Consider the following 19,409-nt stretch of genomic DNA (forward strand, 5'->3'; position numbering starts at 1 on the left):
AGAAGCTGCTGAGGGCCAAATAGAGGCGTTCAAGTCTGGAGAGCAAGAAAGCTACAAGACTTCCAGGTATGATCTCCGGAAAGCCATCTCATGGGCAAAGTGGAGATTCTGGACTAACCCAACGGTAATACTGAGGGCAGAGTATGTGCCGGATGGTGGGGATCCTTAATGATGGACGCCACTTTCCTGAGTCACCACGTTTTCCAGATATCCTCAATCATGGGGAGGGTTGTGCTGGTGATGGAGCTGGCTGAATCTATAACCCTCCGCATCTCTTTCGATCCTCAGGGAGGAGGTGTAGGAGCCTGAAGACCCACACTCTATGATTCAGGAACAACATCTTCCCCTTTGTTGTCAGATTTATCAAAAGTGAATGAACTCAGGAACACCATTTAATTATTCCTTTTTTGAACTATTTATTTATTTTGTAATGTAGGAATTCTATGTCTTTGCACTGTATAGCTGCCACAAAGCAACATACAGAACAGTCATAATAAACCTGATTCTAAATCCACTGAACACTATTAGTAGCTTTGATTTTGGAATGTGTCAGGTATTGTATCAGAGGTTAACATATTGGCATGGATAGAAAATTGTCGTATGAGGGAATTCTAATCTTCACTGGATTTTAGAAGCGAGAGAGAGGACTGCTGAAGTGGGTCTTGACAGATTAGATGTGGAGAAGATGCTTCCGATTGTGGAATAAGCAAGAGCCAAGGGTTATTATTTAATAAAATTGGTCAGAGATGAGGTGCAAGTTTTTGTTCAGAATGTCATGAGTCTTTGGAACTCTTACTTTATCAATGTACAGAAAGGTGCAGATAAACTTTATGCCTGCTCTAAAAGAGCAATCCCATGTCTCCTTCTCCTCCTCACTTCACTCCAACTTATTCTTTTTTCATGCCAATTAACTCCCATTCTTGATTCTTTTGTCACTCATATGCACTGAGTTAATTTACAGTAACCATTTACCCAACGTGTATGTGGAATATGGCATATAACCAGAACACCTGGCTGCAACCCATAGGGACGATACTTAACTTCATGCAGTATCTACTCGGGCTGTGTCACCCTGCTAGCCCCTTCCTCAAAGAGCAGTGAATGCAGAGATTTGAAATATTTTAGCTAAATTGTGAAAGATACTGAGGTAAAAAATTACCACAGGCAGATGAGAATGCAGAGCAGAGGTTACTGTTAAATCAGCAGTGATCTTATTAAATGGTGGAATAGATTTAAGGGACTGAGGGCCTAATCCTAATTAACTAACATAACAAAACTGCGATATCTAAATTATTTTTCATTTTATTTGAGGACATTTTTGTCCCTACCTTTTTATTCCTCTATTTGTTGTTGGCTCTTGCAGAATATAGTTTCATATTTGTCAACCTATTAAGTGACCGCATATGCTGCCTGGAATGAGTTTGGTGCCGTTGAAGTGATGCCATTTTATTAACATTAGGTATGCTGCTGTTTTAAATAAACTCTTTTGTAATGAACTAGTGTGCTTCTTGTACCTTTTGAACTGTGTCAAAAATAAAATGCAATTCCATCCCGTTTTGACATGCCCTGTTCCGACACAGCGGTCCAAGGCCTCCTCTTGTACCAAGATGAGACTACCCACAGGGCGGAGGAGCAACACCTTATATTCTTTCTGGGTAGACTCCAATCTGATGGTATGAATACCAATTTCTAAACCGGTAAAGATTATTCTCTCCTCCTTCCTCTTCTTTGATTCTCCACTCTAGCCTCTTACCTTTTCTCATCTGCCAATCACCTCCCCCTAGGTTCCTTCCTCCTTCCCTTTCTCCTATGGTCCACTCTCCTCTCCTGTCAGATTCCTTCTTCTTCAGCCCTTTATCTTTCCAATCCATCTGGCTTCACCTATCACATTCTAGCTAGCCTGCTTCTCCCTCATGTTTTTATTCTGGCATCTTCCCCCTTCCTTGTCAATCCTGAAGAAGATCTCAGCCTGAAACGTCGACTGTTTATTCATTTCCGTAGATGCTGTCTGACTTGCTGAGTTCCTCCAGCATTTTGTGTGTGTTGCTTTGGATTTCCAGCACCTGCAAACTTTCTAGTGTTTACCAGGTATTTTCTGCTAGCACCTTACTATTTATGTCTGCCTCGCTGCATTTTCATTTTAGTCCTTGGTTTTTACTGTCTCTATCTTTATTTACATTATGTATTTCCATTTACTCTTTGTTCTTTTTGTTATCTCTAACGATCTGTAATTCTTTTTCTACTTTCTTGTCCACTCTAATACATGTTGTTGCATACTATAGGGATGGATACACATTGAGACTTGTATCATGCAGCTTAATAGTGTTTGTGAGCTGCTACAAATATTTTCACAAAAAATGCTGAGATCTGTGTGGGGTAGGCACATAACTGAAATGCCATCTATCTTTTGCTTATAATAATTGGTAAACGCTGCAAATAAAGGGACCATTGAATATACTAAGATTTCCAAAAGGTGTTCGATCTCGTGTCACATCAAAGGTTATTATAGAGATTGAAAGTTTTTGGTGTAGGAGATAATGTATTGGAATGAACAGAAATTTGGCTGACCAGCAAAAATCAGAAAACAGTCATAAATGCGCCTTTTTTGGTTGTAGCAATATGTATGTCTTGAGGACCAGTGCTGGATTCTCAATTTATATAAATGACATGGATGAAAGTACCAAATTAATTATTGTTAAATTTCCTGTTGACTCAGAGGTAGGTCGGAAAATAAATCGCGAAGATGGTGCAAGGGAGCTAGAAAAGGATTTTATAAGGTTAAATGAGTTGGAGAGTTCTGAGTCTCTGTGTGGTTTACAAAGCAATATGCAGATACAGCAAGTGATTAGGAAGGCTAACAAAATGCATTAATTTATTAGGGGAATTGAATACAAAAATAGGGAGATTATGATTCAGTTAATAGGTGAGAAGGCCACTGATAGGGAGTTGTACTGCAAGAAGTGTTAAAACTAGAAGAGAGAAACTTAAGGAAAATATGGACAGCAGATGTATTTGATTCTGAGTTTTACTTGCTTTTATTGTTCATTTGTGAAATGACGAGTTTTTTGATTTGCAAAGCTTTGCAGCATAAGGTAGTAAATTGTATCTCTAGGCATGTAAGAAGCCAAATAAGTTGAATGAGCATTGTTTGTTTCATTTCTATTGAAGTGGTACAATTTTTTGTGATATTTATTAGCTTGCTATGATTGCCTTAGATTTGGTGCCTTTTGTTTTATTCATAGAAATGATGCATCCAACCACGTATTTCTTGTACCTTTTGAACTTTTGCCATTAAAAACAAGTCAGAAGGAGAAGGGAAGGCAAGAGATATGCGAACAAGTTCCTGCTGACCTGTTCAGTGCCTGTGTTGTGATAGGTTATATTTTAAATCTCATACCTTTGACAAATCGCTTAACTCTGAATGCTTTGACCAAGGTGCTGAAACCTGTAGTGACGTATGAGCAAGTCTGCCTGATAAATTCTCATGTCGAGTTGTAAGCAATGGTAATTTATCAATTTTGTGATTTATCAATTCTGCAAATTTTATTTTTGGAGCGGTTGTGGAAAACATATTAGCATTTTACAAATACAGATTTTTTAGAATTATTGTTCCTTGAAAGATAAAAACTTATATTTTAAAGTCATCATGTCTCTGAAAATGTAATAGTTCTCTGAAAATATAACCTGGGTAGAGGACTACTGAACTGTCTGCCACCATCCAGGTCTCATCACATATGAAGCATTGGTGGCATTATACCATTTACTTTTTAACTTGTATTGTATATGCACCTCATGACTTGTTAATTTATTTGTGGTAATATTACTTGATGTGTTATGTGTGTGAGTTATATGTACTGTTCTGTGCACCTTGGTCTAGGGGAATGTTGTCTTGTTTGCCAGTATATATGTGTTTGGTTGAATGACTATAAATTTGAACTTAAATTATTTCTAAAAAATTGAATATGAGCTCCTAAAAATGAAATGTGGGAAATATTTGTGCTTTTGTAAAGAGCTGGTTAACAGATGCTTGAGTATTCTGCTGTTTGAGCTAGTGTACAGTGAGGTGATTGAAATTGAAATGGGTTTGAAATATGGTTGAACTTCAGTTAATGAAAAAAAATCGAATGCTTCATCTCACCTTAATAATAATAGAAAAAGCCTGAAGTTGACTATTAGTTCAGGGCAATGCACCAATTAGATGAAACTGAAATCCATTTTTAGCTCTTTTATGTTTGTTTTAAGTAAGTTTTTGTAGCTTGTAACACACCTCCAGATCAGAAAAGCAATATTTTGAACACTTTAAAAGTCAACCAGACATAATTGTGAGTTTATTCAAAAATGTTCATCTTACTTCCAAAAAAGTCAATTTCACATTTATTTTACTAGTTGAGAGATCTAGTCTAACGGATTGTATCCATTCAGCAACACCACAAGTGACATTCTATTTTTAACTGCCCAGCTTCTAAACACCTGCCAACTAAAGTATTGAGTTAAATGGAAAAGGAGGTATTGCTCAGAAACCACTAGTACAGTCCACTACTGCTACACATTACATAATTAAATACAGAAAAAATGCTTTTAACCTTGGCCAAGCATCAGTGTACCATTGTATGGTATCTTCTTGACTGAAGTGAGCAGTTTCACATTAACAGAGTAAATGTTGGGTTGTTACAACTCATACTGGGTGGTGAGTGTTTCTTTCCCTTGCCATTCTTTAAGGAGCTAGACCCTCACCAATCCACCTTATTAGTGTTGGTGCATGTCTGTTCATCATATTAAAAATGCACTGAGTAGGAGACCATGTTTCTCCCACTCCCTGTACGTTAGCACTGTGAACAGGATCTGTGCTTTTTGTGTTCTTTTGTATCCAACATTTAAAAGCAGTCCAGTTACAACTGGCTTTTTATTTTACATTTGTTTTACAAAAAAAATTATGAACAGTTTGCTGATACATCTATTACAGTGCCTTTAAGTTCCAGTGGTCCATCCTTTGTTTTATTTTTGTCCCAAAGATTTATAAGTGGAGGATAAAATTTGTTCAAGGGAAATGTTGCTTTATTCTGTACGTACTTTTCTAAATGACTGTGCCCAAAATTGTACTTCTTCCAAGTCACACAGAAATAGAGACGTGCCATGCTAATGGCGCCAAAGATGGCACCAAGGGCAGCCATAAATGTTGAGCTTGTACTTCTGCTGCTTGAGTTTACTGCTAAAACTATTCCTTTTGTTGTGACATTGAGGCATTTCTTTTCCGTTTGTTGTTTAATGTTAATTATATGAATACATACCTCATACTCAGTTGATGGATTCAAATGTGTTAAGTTATATATTTGTGTATCTGTTGGAACTCTGGCTGTGTAAGTAACTTTGGGATTATCAAAATCCATTTTGGCAGACCACTTAATATTAGATGACATACTGTTTGAAACAGCCTTCCAGGTCACCACAATAGAATGTGCTGCAACTTCTTTTATTCCAATATTCATTGTCTCATTTATGGATGGTGGAAATGATCCATTTACTGTTACGATAACCGATCTCAAGTCTGCTCCAACCAGATTATGCGCGACACAAGTATATAAACCTGCTTCCTTGTGGCTTATGTTAAAAACTGCCAGTGTTCCTTCAAGGTATACATTGTATTTATCAGTTGCAGTGTTAGGAAGAAGCTTATTACCGGAAGGTGTGATCCAGTAAATTTCAGGCTCTGGCTGCCCTGTAGCTCGACAGTGTAGGGTTGTGGAGCTTCCGCTGTTCAAATTTACTTCAGAAGGTAAACATTCCGCAGCTATTAATGGAAGGCACATATCTGTCATTTCTCTGAAAGGAATTTCTCGAACATGCTGACCTTTGAACTCTGGTGGGTCAAAACAAAGTAAAGACTGTGGCTCCATAAATCGAATACGTGTTTTATTCATGTTAATCCAACGAATGACGCAATCACATCTGATTGGATTACTGTGGATGCTGACTTCCTGCAATTTGGGCAAAGATTCCACTATATCCTTGTAGAGGGCACTTAGTGCATTACTGTTTAGCATTAACGTTTCAAGCTGGGGTGCTTTGTAAAATGCATTTGGATGAATATATGAAAGTTTTGGATTGTTTGTAGCTTCAATTTTTGTTAGTTCAGGCAAATTATCAAGAGCAAGGCAGTCGATAGAAACCAATTCTGCCATGTTATTAATGCCCAACTCTTTCAAGTGCAACATATTTCTGAAATCGCCTTGTTGTATTCTCTGAATAGGGTTTTTATTCAAATCCAAAAATTTGAGATTAGGGACTTTTTGAAGAGCTTCATTGGGAACTCTGATAAGTCTGTTGTCATAAAAAGAAATGCTTTCCAAGTTGTTCAGGCCAATCAAAGTATCTTCCCCCAATTCCGAGAGTTCCATTCCAGCTAACATCAGACTCCGCAGATTGTTGAGGGGTTTGAAGCTCAGGTCTTGAATTTGAGAAATAGGGTTTTCTCCGATTGTTAGAATCTCCAAGCTTGGAATAGCCTCAAACCACTTGCTTTCAATCGTGGACAGCTGATTAGAATTCAGATGGAGTCGGAGGAGATTATCAAGCCCTGTAAATGCTCCTGATGAAATGCTGGAAATCTGATTATGATTAACATAAAGTTCCTGTAGATTGTTGAGTCCAAGCAAGCCGTTGTTAGGCAACTCATGGAGCTTATTTTCTTCTAAGTGCAGAGAGAGTAGCCGAAGCATCTTTCCTAGGTTAACGTCACGGATAGCTAAAAAGTTGTTTTGGGATAAGTCTATCTCTGTCAGGTTGGTCAAGTAGTCTATTTTGTTCTTAATTTTTGAAATATTATTACTTTGCAGCAACAAGACCTGTGTCTCAGCTGGTAATACTTGTGGCAGTACTGCCAGATTTAAATCATTGCAGTCTGTTGTAGGAGCTTCCATATAAGTGGATCTTGGTGTGAACCATGGTCTGATTTCACAAATGCATAACATTGGACAGTCCATATTTCTCCCTACAGTTTGCATTATTGCAGTTACTATTAACCCTAGAAAAAAATAAGCATTGAATGATGCATCCTTCATCTTGGATTGGTTCCCTCTACACAGTAATAATTCTTTTAAAGTTCTTGTAATTACTGCTGTTAAGCTCAATCACCAGATCATCTATTACCAAGTACTCAACACCTGCAATCCCATGTATTCCAGGTGAGCGGCCGGTTCCCCGTTGTTTCAATTACCTTGTCCAAAAATGCCACGCACATTGGGCATATGAATGCTGTTTGACCTTTTGTGATGAGTATTTGATGAACTAGGACGAAACCCTGCAGACTTTTGGGAGATTATGCACATCATTTATTTTCCTGTTATCTGTCCACTTTTCTTGAATATCCTTTATAATGAGCGGAATTGCCTACAAAAAAAAACATTTTTTTCCATCAGGTGACGTATAGTCATGTACAAAAGCACAAGGTTCATTACGATAATGCCCGAATACCTATTTACACTGTAAGTTTTGGAAAGAACCGGAGTTGTAAAATACTAATCTAAAATAAATCCAGTTTGTGCCAGGATTAACTGCATCTCAATTAGCATTTCAAAACACTCACAGACTCTCAATTGTTTGAAATTATGTGTTAACTTGTGATAGAAAAATGTAGTGTGTATTCAGTTTTTTAGTATTTTATTTCTGGGTTTGTTATAGTGACAGGTTCCTAACTTTTTATTTTGGAATGCATATTGTTTCAACTTCAGCAGAATTCTGGATCATAAAATAAATCAATGATACTATTACACAGGGCCATTCCATCCAAAATAATACTCTCCCTAAATAGTGTAGGATCATGTTCTAGACAGGCTGTCTATACTGTACATAATTATATATCAAACATTTGGCAAGGGACTTCTTTTGTTTCTCTGAGCTACTGACATTTGACCAGACAGAGTTTATGCTGTCATGAAATGTTAACAAAATATAGAAATTTGGCTCTTAAGTGCACAACATCTTATAGAACACAGAATGAAAATTCACATCTGAGTTTCATTTTATAAAGAGACAAAGCATTAACAATCAAGTGGTGAACTCTTTGTCAGAGTTGCAAATGAAACAACTGTTTTAACGGGATAATAGACATGAACAATGTGTTGGTGGAATTAGCAAGAAACATACATGAAACTCATGTCATTTTTGGTGTTTTTAATTAAATAATGGGCAATCTAACTCTCTTAAATGATTCATACGCTGTTCAAGTGAAAATCAGATGCATTCCATATCAGGAAAATTCTCCACTTCATTGGTTTACAAGCGGAGTGGTAAGGGGAAGTGATCCCCTTTTATGGTTCTGGCCCTTTATACTACAACCACCCAATTTCCCTTTAACTGTGCCACAGAACATTTGCTATCTATATATTAAACAGCTCAGTGAGATATTGTTTTAAATGGTTCTCAGCTAAATATAATTTGAGTGGAACGATTTGGAATTTTTTCCTTATAAATATCTGGTAATGAAGCTCTATAAACCTATTTTTAAGTTTTCCATACCAACTAACAATGGAACCTGAGCTGTTGTTTAAAAATGAACCTTTGTGGTTTTAATTGAGCTCATTCAAAAGTTGTGGTGCCCAGAACCCAATTCATATTAGACCATAAGACCTTAAGCCATAGGAGCAAAAGTAGGCTATTTGGCCCATTGAGTCTGTTCCGCCATTCCATCATGGCTGATTTATTATCCCTTTCAACCCCATTCTCCTGCCTTTCACCCATAACCCTTTCTAATGAAGAACATGGAGCCATCAAATGTTCCTCATGTTAATCCTTTCATTCCCAGTATAATCCTTGCAAACCTCCTCTGGACTCTCTCCAATGCTACATCCTATTTTAGATAAGGGACCTAAAACTGGTCACAGTATACCAAGCATGATCTGACCAATGCCTTATAAAGCCTCAGCATTAAATCCTTGCTTTTATATTCTAGTCCTCTTGACATGAATGCTAACATCGCATTTGCTTTCCTTACCACCAACTTCAAGTAACCTTTAAGAAATCCTACACAAGGATTTCCTTCGTAACTCTAATTTCTGAATTTTCTCCCCCTTTTACTTTTTACCAAAGTGCATGACAGTACACTTCTCTACACTATATTCCATCTGACACTTCTTTGCTCATTCTTCTGATCTGTTTAAGTCCTACTGCAGACTCGCTGCTTCCTCAACACTACCTGCCCCTCTACCTATCTTGTGTATCATCTTGGCCACAAAGCCATCAATTTTGTCATCCAAATCTTTGTCACATATAACGTGAAAAGAAGTGATCCAATAACAATCCCTGTGGAACACAACTAGTCACTGGCAGTCACCCAGAAAAGGCCCCATTTATTCCTACTCTTTGCCTCCAGCTAATCTTCTATCCATGCTAGTATCTTTCCTATAATACCATAAGCTCTTATCTTATTTAGCAGCCTCACATTATCCCTCAGATCATTGTCCTCACTGTCTGTAATTTGCTTCTGGTATAAAATTACCATTTTCATATTTGCACTCTAAGCTCAGAACCAGGTGTACTATCACCAGCATACATCATGAAATTTGTTGTTTCACAGCAGCGGTAGTATATTGCAATACTGTAGATAGTAATAACAACTATAAATTACAATGAGAAGAATATATCAAAATAAATAAGTAGTGCAAAAAACATCAAACAGGCCATAACAGCCCAAGTAAAGGCACCCCTTCCTTTCACTCCTCTACTAATTCACAGAAGCATTTTTTGTACCATTTGCAAGATTACTACAGTACTGTCCCTTGCTAAGTCTCCTTCGAATGTCCCTTCGAAACAATCTCTATTAGCTGGAAGATCAAAGGCAGCAAAAGCATGGGAACCACCACCACCTGAAAGTTGTCTTCCAGGCCACACACCATCCTGACTTGGAAACTTATCACCATTCCTTCAATCCCTAACACCATTGTGAACATACTTACACCTAAGGACCACACATCAAAGTTGCTGGTGAACGCAGCAGGCCAGGCAGCATCTCTAGGAAGAGGTACAGTCGACGTTTTGGGCTGAGACCCTTCGTCAGGACTAACTGAAGGAAGAGCTAGTAACAGATTTGAAAGTGGGAGGGGGAGGGATGGAGCCACGAGCTGGACAGTTGATTGGCAAAAGGGATATGAGAGGATCATGGGACAGGAGGCCTGTCCCTCTCACTATACCCTTTGCCCATCCTCTGGGTTTTTCCCCCCTTCCCCTTTTTTCTTCTCCCTGGGCCTCCTGTCCCATGATCCTCTCATATCCCTTTTGCCAATCAACTGTCCAGCTCTTGGCTCCATCCCTCCCCCTCCTGTCTTCTCCTATCATTTTGGATCTCCCCCTCCCCCTCCCACTTTCAAATCTCTTACTAGCTCTTCCTTCAGTTAGTCCTGATGAAGGTTCTGGGCCCAAAACGTGGACTGTACCTCTTCCTAGAGATGCTGCCTGGCCTGCTGCGTTCACCAACAACTTTGATGTGTGTTGCTTGAATTTCCAGCACCTGCATAATTCCTTGTGTTTACACCTAAGGACTGCAGCAGTTCAAGAAGGCAACTCATCACCACCACCGCAATGGAAACTAGGGAAGGGCAATTAAATTTGCTGGCTCAGCCTGCAAAGCCCACATCCCTTGACTGAATATTTCAAAAGAAATGCTTGGTCATTGTTTATCCCTACACTACCTACTCAACATTAAGGGAATTTTGCAGGGTCTTCCAGATCTAGTCTGACTTGTTGCCCACTTTCTTACAATTGTGCTGTGGCCCAATGGTGTGGAATGTTATCCCCAACAATTTCTCTGTTCAGCTCTCTTATCTTTAAGGCACTTCTCATTTTCACTTGTTGTATCATTGCATTATTTGGCCAAGTATCACAACTGGTCTGATAACATTTTGATCAGAACCTTGAGCAAATTTATTTTAGTGAAGACATTGCAAAGTTGCAATTTTTTAAAAGTACAGGACTCCACCTGCTTTTTGACTATCACTGATAATGTGTAATGAGTTGTCTCTTTGTAAAGGAACCAGTTATTTAATGCTGTAACATAAAAAGACAGAGATAGGAAGGGCTGGTCATCAAAAGAATTCTGCGGTAGTTGTTTTACCTGAGAATCTGTTAACAAATGTACTGGTTTGTGAAGAAAACAATATTTAATCTTCTCTTGAACATTATTACTTTTGAATCTATTGTCTTCTTCTGGCCGTATGTTATAACTTAACTGAAGGAGTATTCAATATTCTTGAGGCACTTTGTAGAGAAATTGATGTTAAGCCATGAATTTCTGAGTGAGGTTGTCAAAACCATCTTGAGGAATATTTTGAAGCAGAGTTTTTTAAGGAAATAGTTTCAGAGAAGTAAAGCAGAGTCACTGAATAGTTGGTTATTAAAAGTGAAATGAGGACTAAAAGTGGAGGACCAAAGTTTTGGAAGCAATTGTGGAGGTAGAGAAATGTGAGCTAGCGCCAGAATTTGAGACTGAGAATAAAGATATTGAAGTAATTTGTTTGAAGAACTAGACATTTATGGAAATCAATGATGACAGGAGTAATGGGTAAATATAATTTGAAACTGAGCGTAATGAGATAAATTTTACTGCTTGTACTACTGTTGTCATTTAGGAAAGTTTTAACCAGAAGTAAAGTGATAAGGAGAGCAAAAATCCCATCAACAATGAGAAGATAGATTTTCCATTGGCTTAAAGACATCCATAAATTATGTGAAATTGCTCTACACCAGGTTAGGCTGCCATTTTTTTTCTCTCACTGCAGATTTGAGGGAATAATTTCTAGTCAATAGAGTAACTCATTGTTGCCCAGGCAAAGATGATTTAGTGAAATGAAATTATATCATTGTAATTTACTGAGATTACTATCGTCTTTTAATTTTTGTTGCCAACTTGAAACTTCTTTTGATTTGTACCTGATGTTGTCTTCACCAATTTACATGTGGCAGGTGCATCTATACATGAGAACATTGGTAGCTGTGATCACCATACATCCTTGAACTAGTCTGTTCTTCACACTAGGAATACCCTCTATTATGTTATGTGGCACAACAAATGTGCTAGATGGATTAAACTCAGAAAAGATGTGGAAAGTCAGTATTGGGCCTCCATAAGGTATTGTGGACCAGCAGCATAAAAAGAATGTACGCTACCACAGACTGCTTTTATTTTACTATTATTGTGCAGCCAGGGGAATAAGGAATTCTTGTTGAATAAGGAATGAGGAAGAGTTGTGGTAGCATTTTAATGCCATCGTAAAACTCATTTCAGTAGGCATCAAGGTGAAAATGTAGTGTTTGGAATTGTACCTTGCTCAAGGTTATAATTGTTGTAAATCAGTCATCCTAGCCTCAAGACATCAGTGCAGGAGTTCATTGGGCTACTGGTTCAAGTACAAACATCTGCTTCTTCATCAATGATCTTCCTTCCATGACAAGGTCAGAAGAGGGGATATTCACTGATAATTGCATAATATTAATTTCTATTCACAACTCCTCAGCAAATGAAGCTGCCCATCTATGCAGCAAGACCTACACAATATTTTGACATTTTGGCCATAAGAACTAGGCAATAATCTCCCACAGAAAATCTTCTTTTGGCCTACCCTTGGAATTCAATGGCATTACCACCACTGCGTCTCCCACCAACCATATCCTGAAAAGCTACTCTTGCTCAAAAGCTAAACTAGACCAACCACTTAAATGCCATGTGTATGGCTGCAGGTCAAAGGCTTGGTGAATGACTCTCTTCCCTGTACCAATAGATCTTTTTACTATCTACATTAACACAAGTTAGCAGATGGAAAACCATCTCTTTGTATGAGTAGCAACAAATTTTAGCACCATCCAGGACAAAGCAGCCTAGTTCATTGGCATCCCATCAAACAATTTAAACACTTTTTCCCTCCACTACCAAAACCACACTGCTTTTCCTTGCCCAGGATTCTCTGACAATACCAACAAAGGCCACAAACTCTGTCACCATGTTAGATACGGGCAACCAGTATATGAGGATATGCATGTTCTCCTCCAAATGCACACATTCTCACTTGGAACATGAAGCTTGGCCCTCCATCATCCCTGGGTCTAAATTATGGATCTCTCGATCTCTCTTTCCCTTCTCTTTCTCTCCCCCCTTCTCTTTCTCTCCACCCTTCTCTCTCTCTCCCCTTCCCGTCTCTCTCTCTGCCCCTTCCCTCCCCCTTCACTCTTCCCCCTTGTCCCTCTCTCCCCTCCCCCTTGTCTCTCAACCACCCCCTCACCCCCTCTCCCACCTCTCCCCCCTCCCCCCTCTCTCTCTCTCTCCTAAAGCATTATGGGTAATCTTCACCAGAAAGACAGCAGAAAGTGGCTCATGGCTCAACACCTATTGAAGGACAAAAAATTCTGACTAGCTATGTCCAGAGCCAAAAATGAATTTTTTAAAGTCCAGTAATTAATATTTTGACCACATATAACTACATTCTCGCCCATAGAGGGTATCTTCTTTCATATGTTGAACAGCCATCGAGAATATCACCAGTTATCAATTCACATTGTTAGCACCTTGTGGTTGCTATGCAACAAATAGGCAACCTGCAGTAATATTTCACAGTGCTAGTAATTGTATAAATAAATTGGTATTTCAATTTCTGCCATTGGAATTTGATATGCAATACATCAGTTTATAATCTACAGATGTCTAGACAAATAACAATAAGGTCAAAATGTGTATTTGGGCTAATTTAGTCTATCAAAGAAGTCTGAAACTTCACAAAGTACAGTATTGAGGCAGCAAAAACTAAAATTAGCTTTCTTTAAGAATGTACATATGGTGTTAACAATATCCTGCTGCAGTAGTACAGTCAGATTGCGATTTCATCATCAAAGATGAGCCTAATTAAAACTGTACAGAGAGAGGATAAAAAGAAAATTGATAATATTCGAAATAATCAAAGCAATACAAAATAAAATGGCATGCCTTTGGGTGTGTACTAAAATTAAATGACAAAAGAATGGTTAAACATGCCACAAATGAATATACAAATAAGTTGAAAATCTTCAGCAGCAAGAACATAAGTAGGATCGTACCCAAGGAAATGATCTTTTGTACATGTTCTATCACACCTGATCTTCAAACAATTAGCTCTCTCCCTACTCACAGCTGCCCTTTCTGTTCTAGCATTGTACATTTACCAAGCAGCTACAATTGTTAAATATAAAAACTTACAACATTGTACTCCAACTTTGTTTTTCACTGTGTTAAGGTAGTAAGAATTGAGAATAGTAGGTGCTCTATTTCTGAGCCCTTCAGCAAAGTAAACAGAAAATAACCTTGTACAAGATTTTAAAATATTAGGGTAGCATGACCAATGAAAACTTTACACTTCTAAAATAAGACTTATGTTGAAAAATAACATGCAGCAAGATAGAATTGCACTGTCCATTAGCATTGTGACATAGTAATTAGAGTTATTACTTTTAGTTATGACATCTAGAGTGTTTGCTCCTTCATAATGTGGAAGTGACAACCATTCATTATTAACAAAAGCAATTTGGTCAAGGACCTGGTGATTAAAAACTTAGGGACAATGTTTTTTTTAAACAAACATCTTTCCTAGGATTAATTTTCAGTTCTTACCTTAAACTTCAAATTGAAATGTACCAGACTGAAGAAGACCTATACATTGGGCAGGAGGGACAGTAGCCTCAGGTCCCACACCACCAGGTTCAGGAGCAGTTCTTACCTTACAGCCATCGGGCTCGCGAACCAGTATCAATAACTTCAGTTATGATACTTCGAACTGATTCTTTGATCTATGGATTAATTTACAAGGACTCTTTACAACTTATATTCTGTTGTTTTTTTTATTTGCACAAGTTTGCCTTTTGGACATTAGTTGTTTGTCAGTCTGTTGGCATATGTATATAGTTTTAGTAAAATTATATTGTATTTCTATAAATGCTGGCAAGAAAATGAATCTGAGAGTAGCAGATGGTTCCATTCAGTGTATGTTCTTTGATAATAAACTTACTTTGAACTTTGAGTTATAGAAATTTATTTAATATATATATCAAATTCTCTCATGGATATTATTAATACGATAATGCCACACTATCTCCATTATTGTCTTTATCCTGTTTAGTTATTTATTCACAACCATCCTTCCTGTTGCAGAATCTGCAATTACATTAAACATGTTGAGCCGAATGATACTGGCCAGGATTAAAGCCAGTAGGCTGTCTATACCTGCTTCACATACCCTGGCCTGATATAGGAGGCCTGTTTATGTCAGGGCCACAGTTGGAGTCTCATTCCTAAAATAACCCTGTCAATTAAAAAGTTGTGGAATGCTTGGCAACTGTGAAAGTTGCAATTGATGTTGATAGTTCTTAAATATCCGACATCAGATGCATTTGAAAATCTGTTGATATTAAAGCCAATTATTTTGTAAAATGCTGAAAAAAATCAAAAATTTAGATTAACTGAAGATGGATAAATATATAGGCATCCGTTAGTCTAGCGAGACCGTGGATTTGCGCCTTGGAAAGTTTCCAGGGCGCAGGCCTGGGCAAGGTTGTGTAGAAGACCAGCAGTTGCCCATGCTGCAAGACTCCCCTCTCCACGCCCGCGCCATTGATGTTGTCCAAGGGAAGGGCATTAGGGCCGATAGAGCTTGGCACTGGTGTCATCGCAGAGCAATGTGTGGTTAAGTGCCTTGCTCAAGGATACAACACGCTGCCTCAGCTGAGGCTCGAACTAGCGACCTTCAGATCACTAGACCAATGCCTTAACCATTTGGCCACGTGCCAACACATGGATAAATAATTAAAACTAAAATAAAACTAAGTATTTACTCTAAGTGATTTCTTTACCATCAAATTTTTTTCCTACATTCCCCATTGAAATCAAAAGGATTCTTGGGCCCTTGTAATAGGGCGATTGGAACCTGCTGTTGGTCCTCAAGAGCATAGCCCAGCAGATTTAGCCCTTTGTCTCCGTTAGTACATTACAGGGTATGCTTGGATTTCCAGGTCTTACTGCAGTTTTAAAAGCTGGCTGCTGGTTAAAGTCAACTTCATATTGCCCATGGATTTTTATTTTTAAATAAACAGGAACCACTTCCCATAATGTTTACTGTGAAAAATGCAAACATAGGTACTCATAATTTTATTTTAATCTAAAAAAATTCAGGCAATACAAGAATATAGTTATGGGGCTGATTTTGTTCAACAAAGTCTTGCCTGTGGTTTTTATCAAAAGTTCAAAGTAACTTTATTAGCAAAGTACATATATGTCACCATGTACTGCCCTGAGATTCGTTTTCTTGCAGGCATACTCAATAAATCCACAATAGAATAATAACTGAAAAGAATCAACTTGAAAGACTGCACCATCTTGGTGCTCCAACCAGTGTGTGAAAGCCAATAAACTGTGCATACACAAAAAAGAAAATAATAATAATCAATAAATAAGCAATAAATATCAAGAAAATGAGATGAAAAGTCAGAGTCCTTAAAAGATGTAAATAAATAAATTTTGAATTAGCTTCAGTAATTTCAAACCTATCACATTATCATGATTAACAGCACAGAGCTAAAGTTTGACATGGGAAATGTAAATAAAAAGCAAAACTTGTACTGTACTTGCACCTTATGCAGCTCAGTTATATTAATGTGGATTATTTTAATGGATTGGTCAAGATAGCTGGATGTCATATACAAGGTATTAACACTTCCTTCCCCACCCATTCCAAACATACAAGAAGAGTCACAATCTTTGGCTGTACATTCTAAATAACTGACCTTGTAAACCTTTCTTCACCATATGTCATGTGGCACTTCTCAACATAGGTGTTAGTAAAGTAATTGGTTACTTGCCGTCTGCGAAAGGTCTAAAATTGTTTTGCCTGAGATGGAGGGAATATTCCAGGATATACATAACTATTCTTGCGTCTGATCCCTGTTTTCTAGAAAAAATGCTAGCCCAGAAAGTTTGTCAATTAATAGGAATTACCATACTCTACCAAATACAGGAATACTGTTTTTATCGAATGGAGGAGTACCTTCAGGGGTCTCATGACTTTTTAAAAAATATCTTATTTCTTATGCCACAGATCAGATTCAGACAATTTGTCTCTGGATGACAAGACTAAAAGTCTAAAGGTTTATGTCTTCATTCTCCTTTAAACACGTTATTAGTGAGAAACTTTGTAATGTCGGACTATTAATCGTAAATATTTGTCCAGTGGAGTATGGGCCATATTGCCAGAATTAATGGATGTGTAATCTCAGTAAAATGGCAAAAGTAGAGCAAAAACATAAAAAGGACTGGTGAAAAACAAACATGAATAGGAATCATGATACGTGAAGAGGGAATTCGACTCTAACCTCTGTAGGATGTGAATGAATGATAGTTTAAATGTTGCTGTTCAACTCTTTGCTAAAGATTAAATCTATTGTACATAAAGGTGTGACTTGTAGCAGTGGAATGTTTGCTGAAGAGAAAAGTGCTTGCTGAAAGCATTAGGGTTACTGTCAAAAGAAGTATTGGAGAATTTTTTCCTGAAGCATCTACAACCTTCCACCTTAGCTTCAGCCCCTGCGAATTTTGATTCTGGCATATTTAGAGCAACATTTTAGCAGATTTTGAACAATCCATAACTGTAGTTTTTAAGTAATAAATCATAATTCTAAATTGGCACAAAATGGCACACTGAACTAAATAGTTATTGATTCAAAAGAAAGAAACTGGATTCTAAACTTTAACTGGACTATAAGTAAGCTATCACTGAATTCTGTTTGTTAAAATTACCTTTCTATCACATTGGCCCAAAACAAATTGAAGGCAGATGGAGTGGATAGGTTAGGATAGTAGACTGAGGATGTTCTGATTATGATATATAAACAAGATATTTTCACATCTGTTCAGGAGAGATACCACTAAAAAATAATGGTTGACATAAATGAATTTGAACTTTACAACTGAATTCAGAATAGGAGTCATAATAAAACATTAATTTTCCTTTCCTCCTAAATGCTGATCAATGACTTTTAAAGCTTTTTTTTGCTTCTTCAGACCTTTAAATGTGATAATAAAAATCACTGCTGCTTTAACTAACTACAATTTAGTTAGAACCAGCTGCTTATTTAAAATAAACAGCCAACCTTATTAATTATGACAATCTCCTGGTCTGCGTGCAACTAATCTGATTCTTTGATGCCTTCAATCCCAGATTAAAAAGAGTTTCCTTGTGAAATGCTGACAAGCTGATACACAAGTTGAAATGCTGACTGCAATGGCTGGCATGTAAGAAGGTATCAGCTCTAAGCAGCCAACAGTGTAACCATGGCAACATTCTGGACATACAGAAAGCATTTCCTATTTCAGGAAAGGTAAATTATACAGAAGCTATGAAAACTGGTAAACTGAAAGATTGTATTCTTTTTGTGATGATCAATAGCTCATCAGTTTGGCAAGCATCCAGCGAATAAAACATGGTGGAGGAAAAAAATTCCAGTCTTCAACTGATATTCTTGCTTTCTGTCCTTGCTTTACATACATTCCTTGCAGGAATATTCAGTTTAATAGTCTGTGCAACAGCAGAAATTTCCCTCTTGAGACAAAAGGTAAATAGAAAGCATTGAGCAGTTAATATTTGGTATACCACAGAAGTACACTGTTGCTGTTAACCAATCTCAGAGCTATAAGTGTGATGTGTTCAATTAATTATTGTTGGATTTCTGCTTAAAAGTGGAAGTGTAGCAAACAATGCATCCATAGTAGAAATGTAAAATAAAAAATACATTAGTGAGAACTCCATATGAAAATGAAAGTTTTATTCCTTGTAATGAGGTCTCATTCAGTAGCTCTTAACTCTGAAGTAGGATGTAAACAATGGTTGCTTGCATTTAACTTAGATTCAGGATATCTTAACAGGACCATTTTATGAAGGCATGTTGAAAATCCACCCACCCCCCTTTACCAGTAACAGGATCATTACTGCCATTTTCTTTCTTCCCTTACAAAGCAATAGTTGTCTGTGTATATTCTAAGGAGCTACACTTGCCACCCAATGTTTAGGTAGAAGTAAAAGTAGCAACAAACACTGTTCTTTTGCTGCCAGTAGGTACAACGTTTATTGTTGTTTCCAAAATGCATCAATGTGGTAAGGCATTATTTTAATTCTGCTGCACTGGTATTTGTTTTTGCTAAGGCTGCAAGACTGCAGCCCCTACCATCACAGTACCCAGCCTGTGGCTCCACTGACTGTCTACACTTCCCACTGCCAAGGAAAGCAGCCAATATAATCAAGAACCCTTCCTGCCCCGGTTGTTTTCCCTTCTCCCCTCTCCTGGTTAGGAGGAGGATACAAAAGCTTGATTACAAGCACCACCAGCCTCAAGAACACTTTCTGTCCCACTAT

The 19,409-nt window shown here is 37.6% G+C and overlaps 2 protein-coding genes across 5 annotated transcripts in view; one reads left to right on the plus strand and one right to left on the minus strand.

Moving 5' to 3' along the window:
• immp2l (inner mitochondrial membrane peptidase subunit 2) overlaps positions 1–19,409 on the plus strand; it is a 568,918-nt gene that overhangs the window by 223,441 nt on the left and 326,068 nt on the right. The window lies entirely within an intron of this gene.
• Positions 4,905–19,409, minus strand: part of lrrn3a (leucine rich repeat neuronal 3a) — a 53,392-nt gene continuing 38,887 nt past the window's right edge. For both annotated transcript variants that reach the window (XM_072267622.1, XM_072267623.1), the window contains one exon: positions 4,905–7,386. In XM_072267622.1, the coding sequence (XP_072123723.1) occupies positions 4,932–7,058 (2,127 nt within the window). In that variant the 5' untranslated portion in view covers positions 7,059–7,386 and the 3' untranslated portion in view covers positions 4,905–4,931. The remainder of the gene's footprint in view (positions 7,387–19,409) is intronic.

The sequence above is a fragment of the Mobula birostris genome, chromosome 9, assembly GCF_030028105.1.
Source record: "Mobula birostris isolate sMobBir1 chromosome 9, sMobBir1.hap1, whole genome shotgun sequence".
Taxonomy (NCBI): Eukaryota; Metazoa; Chordata; class Chondrichthyes; order Myliobatiformes; family Myliobatidae; genus Mobula; species Mobula birostris.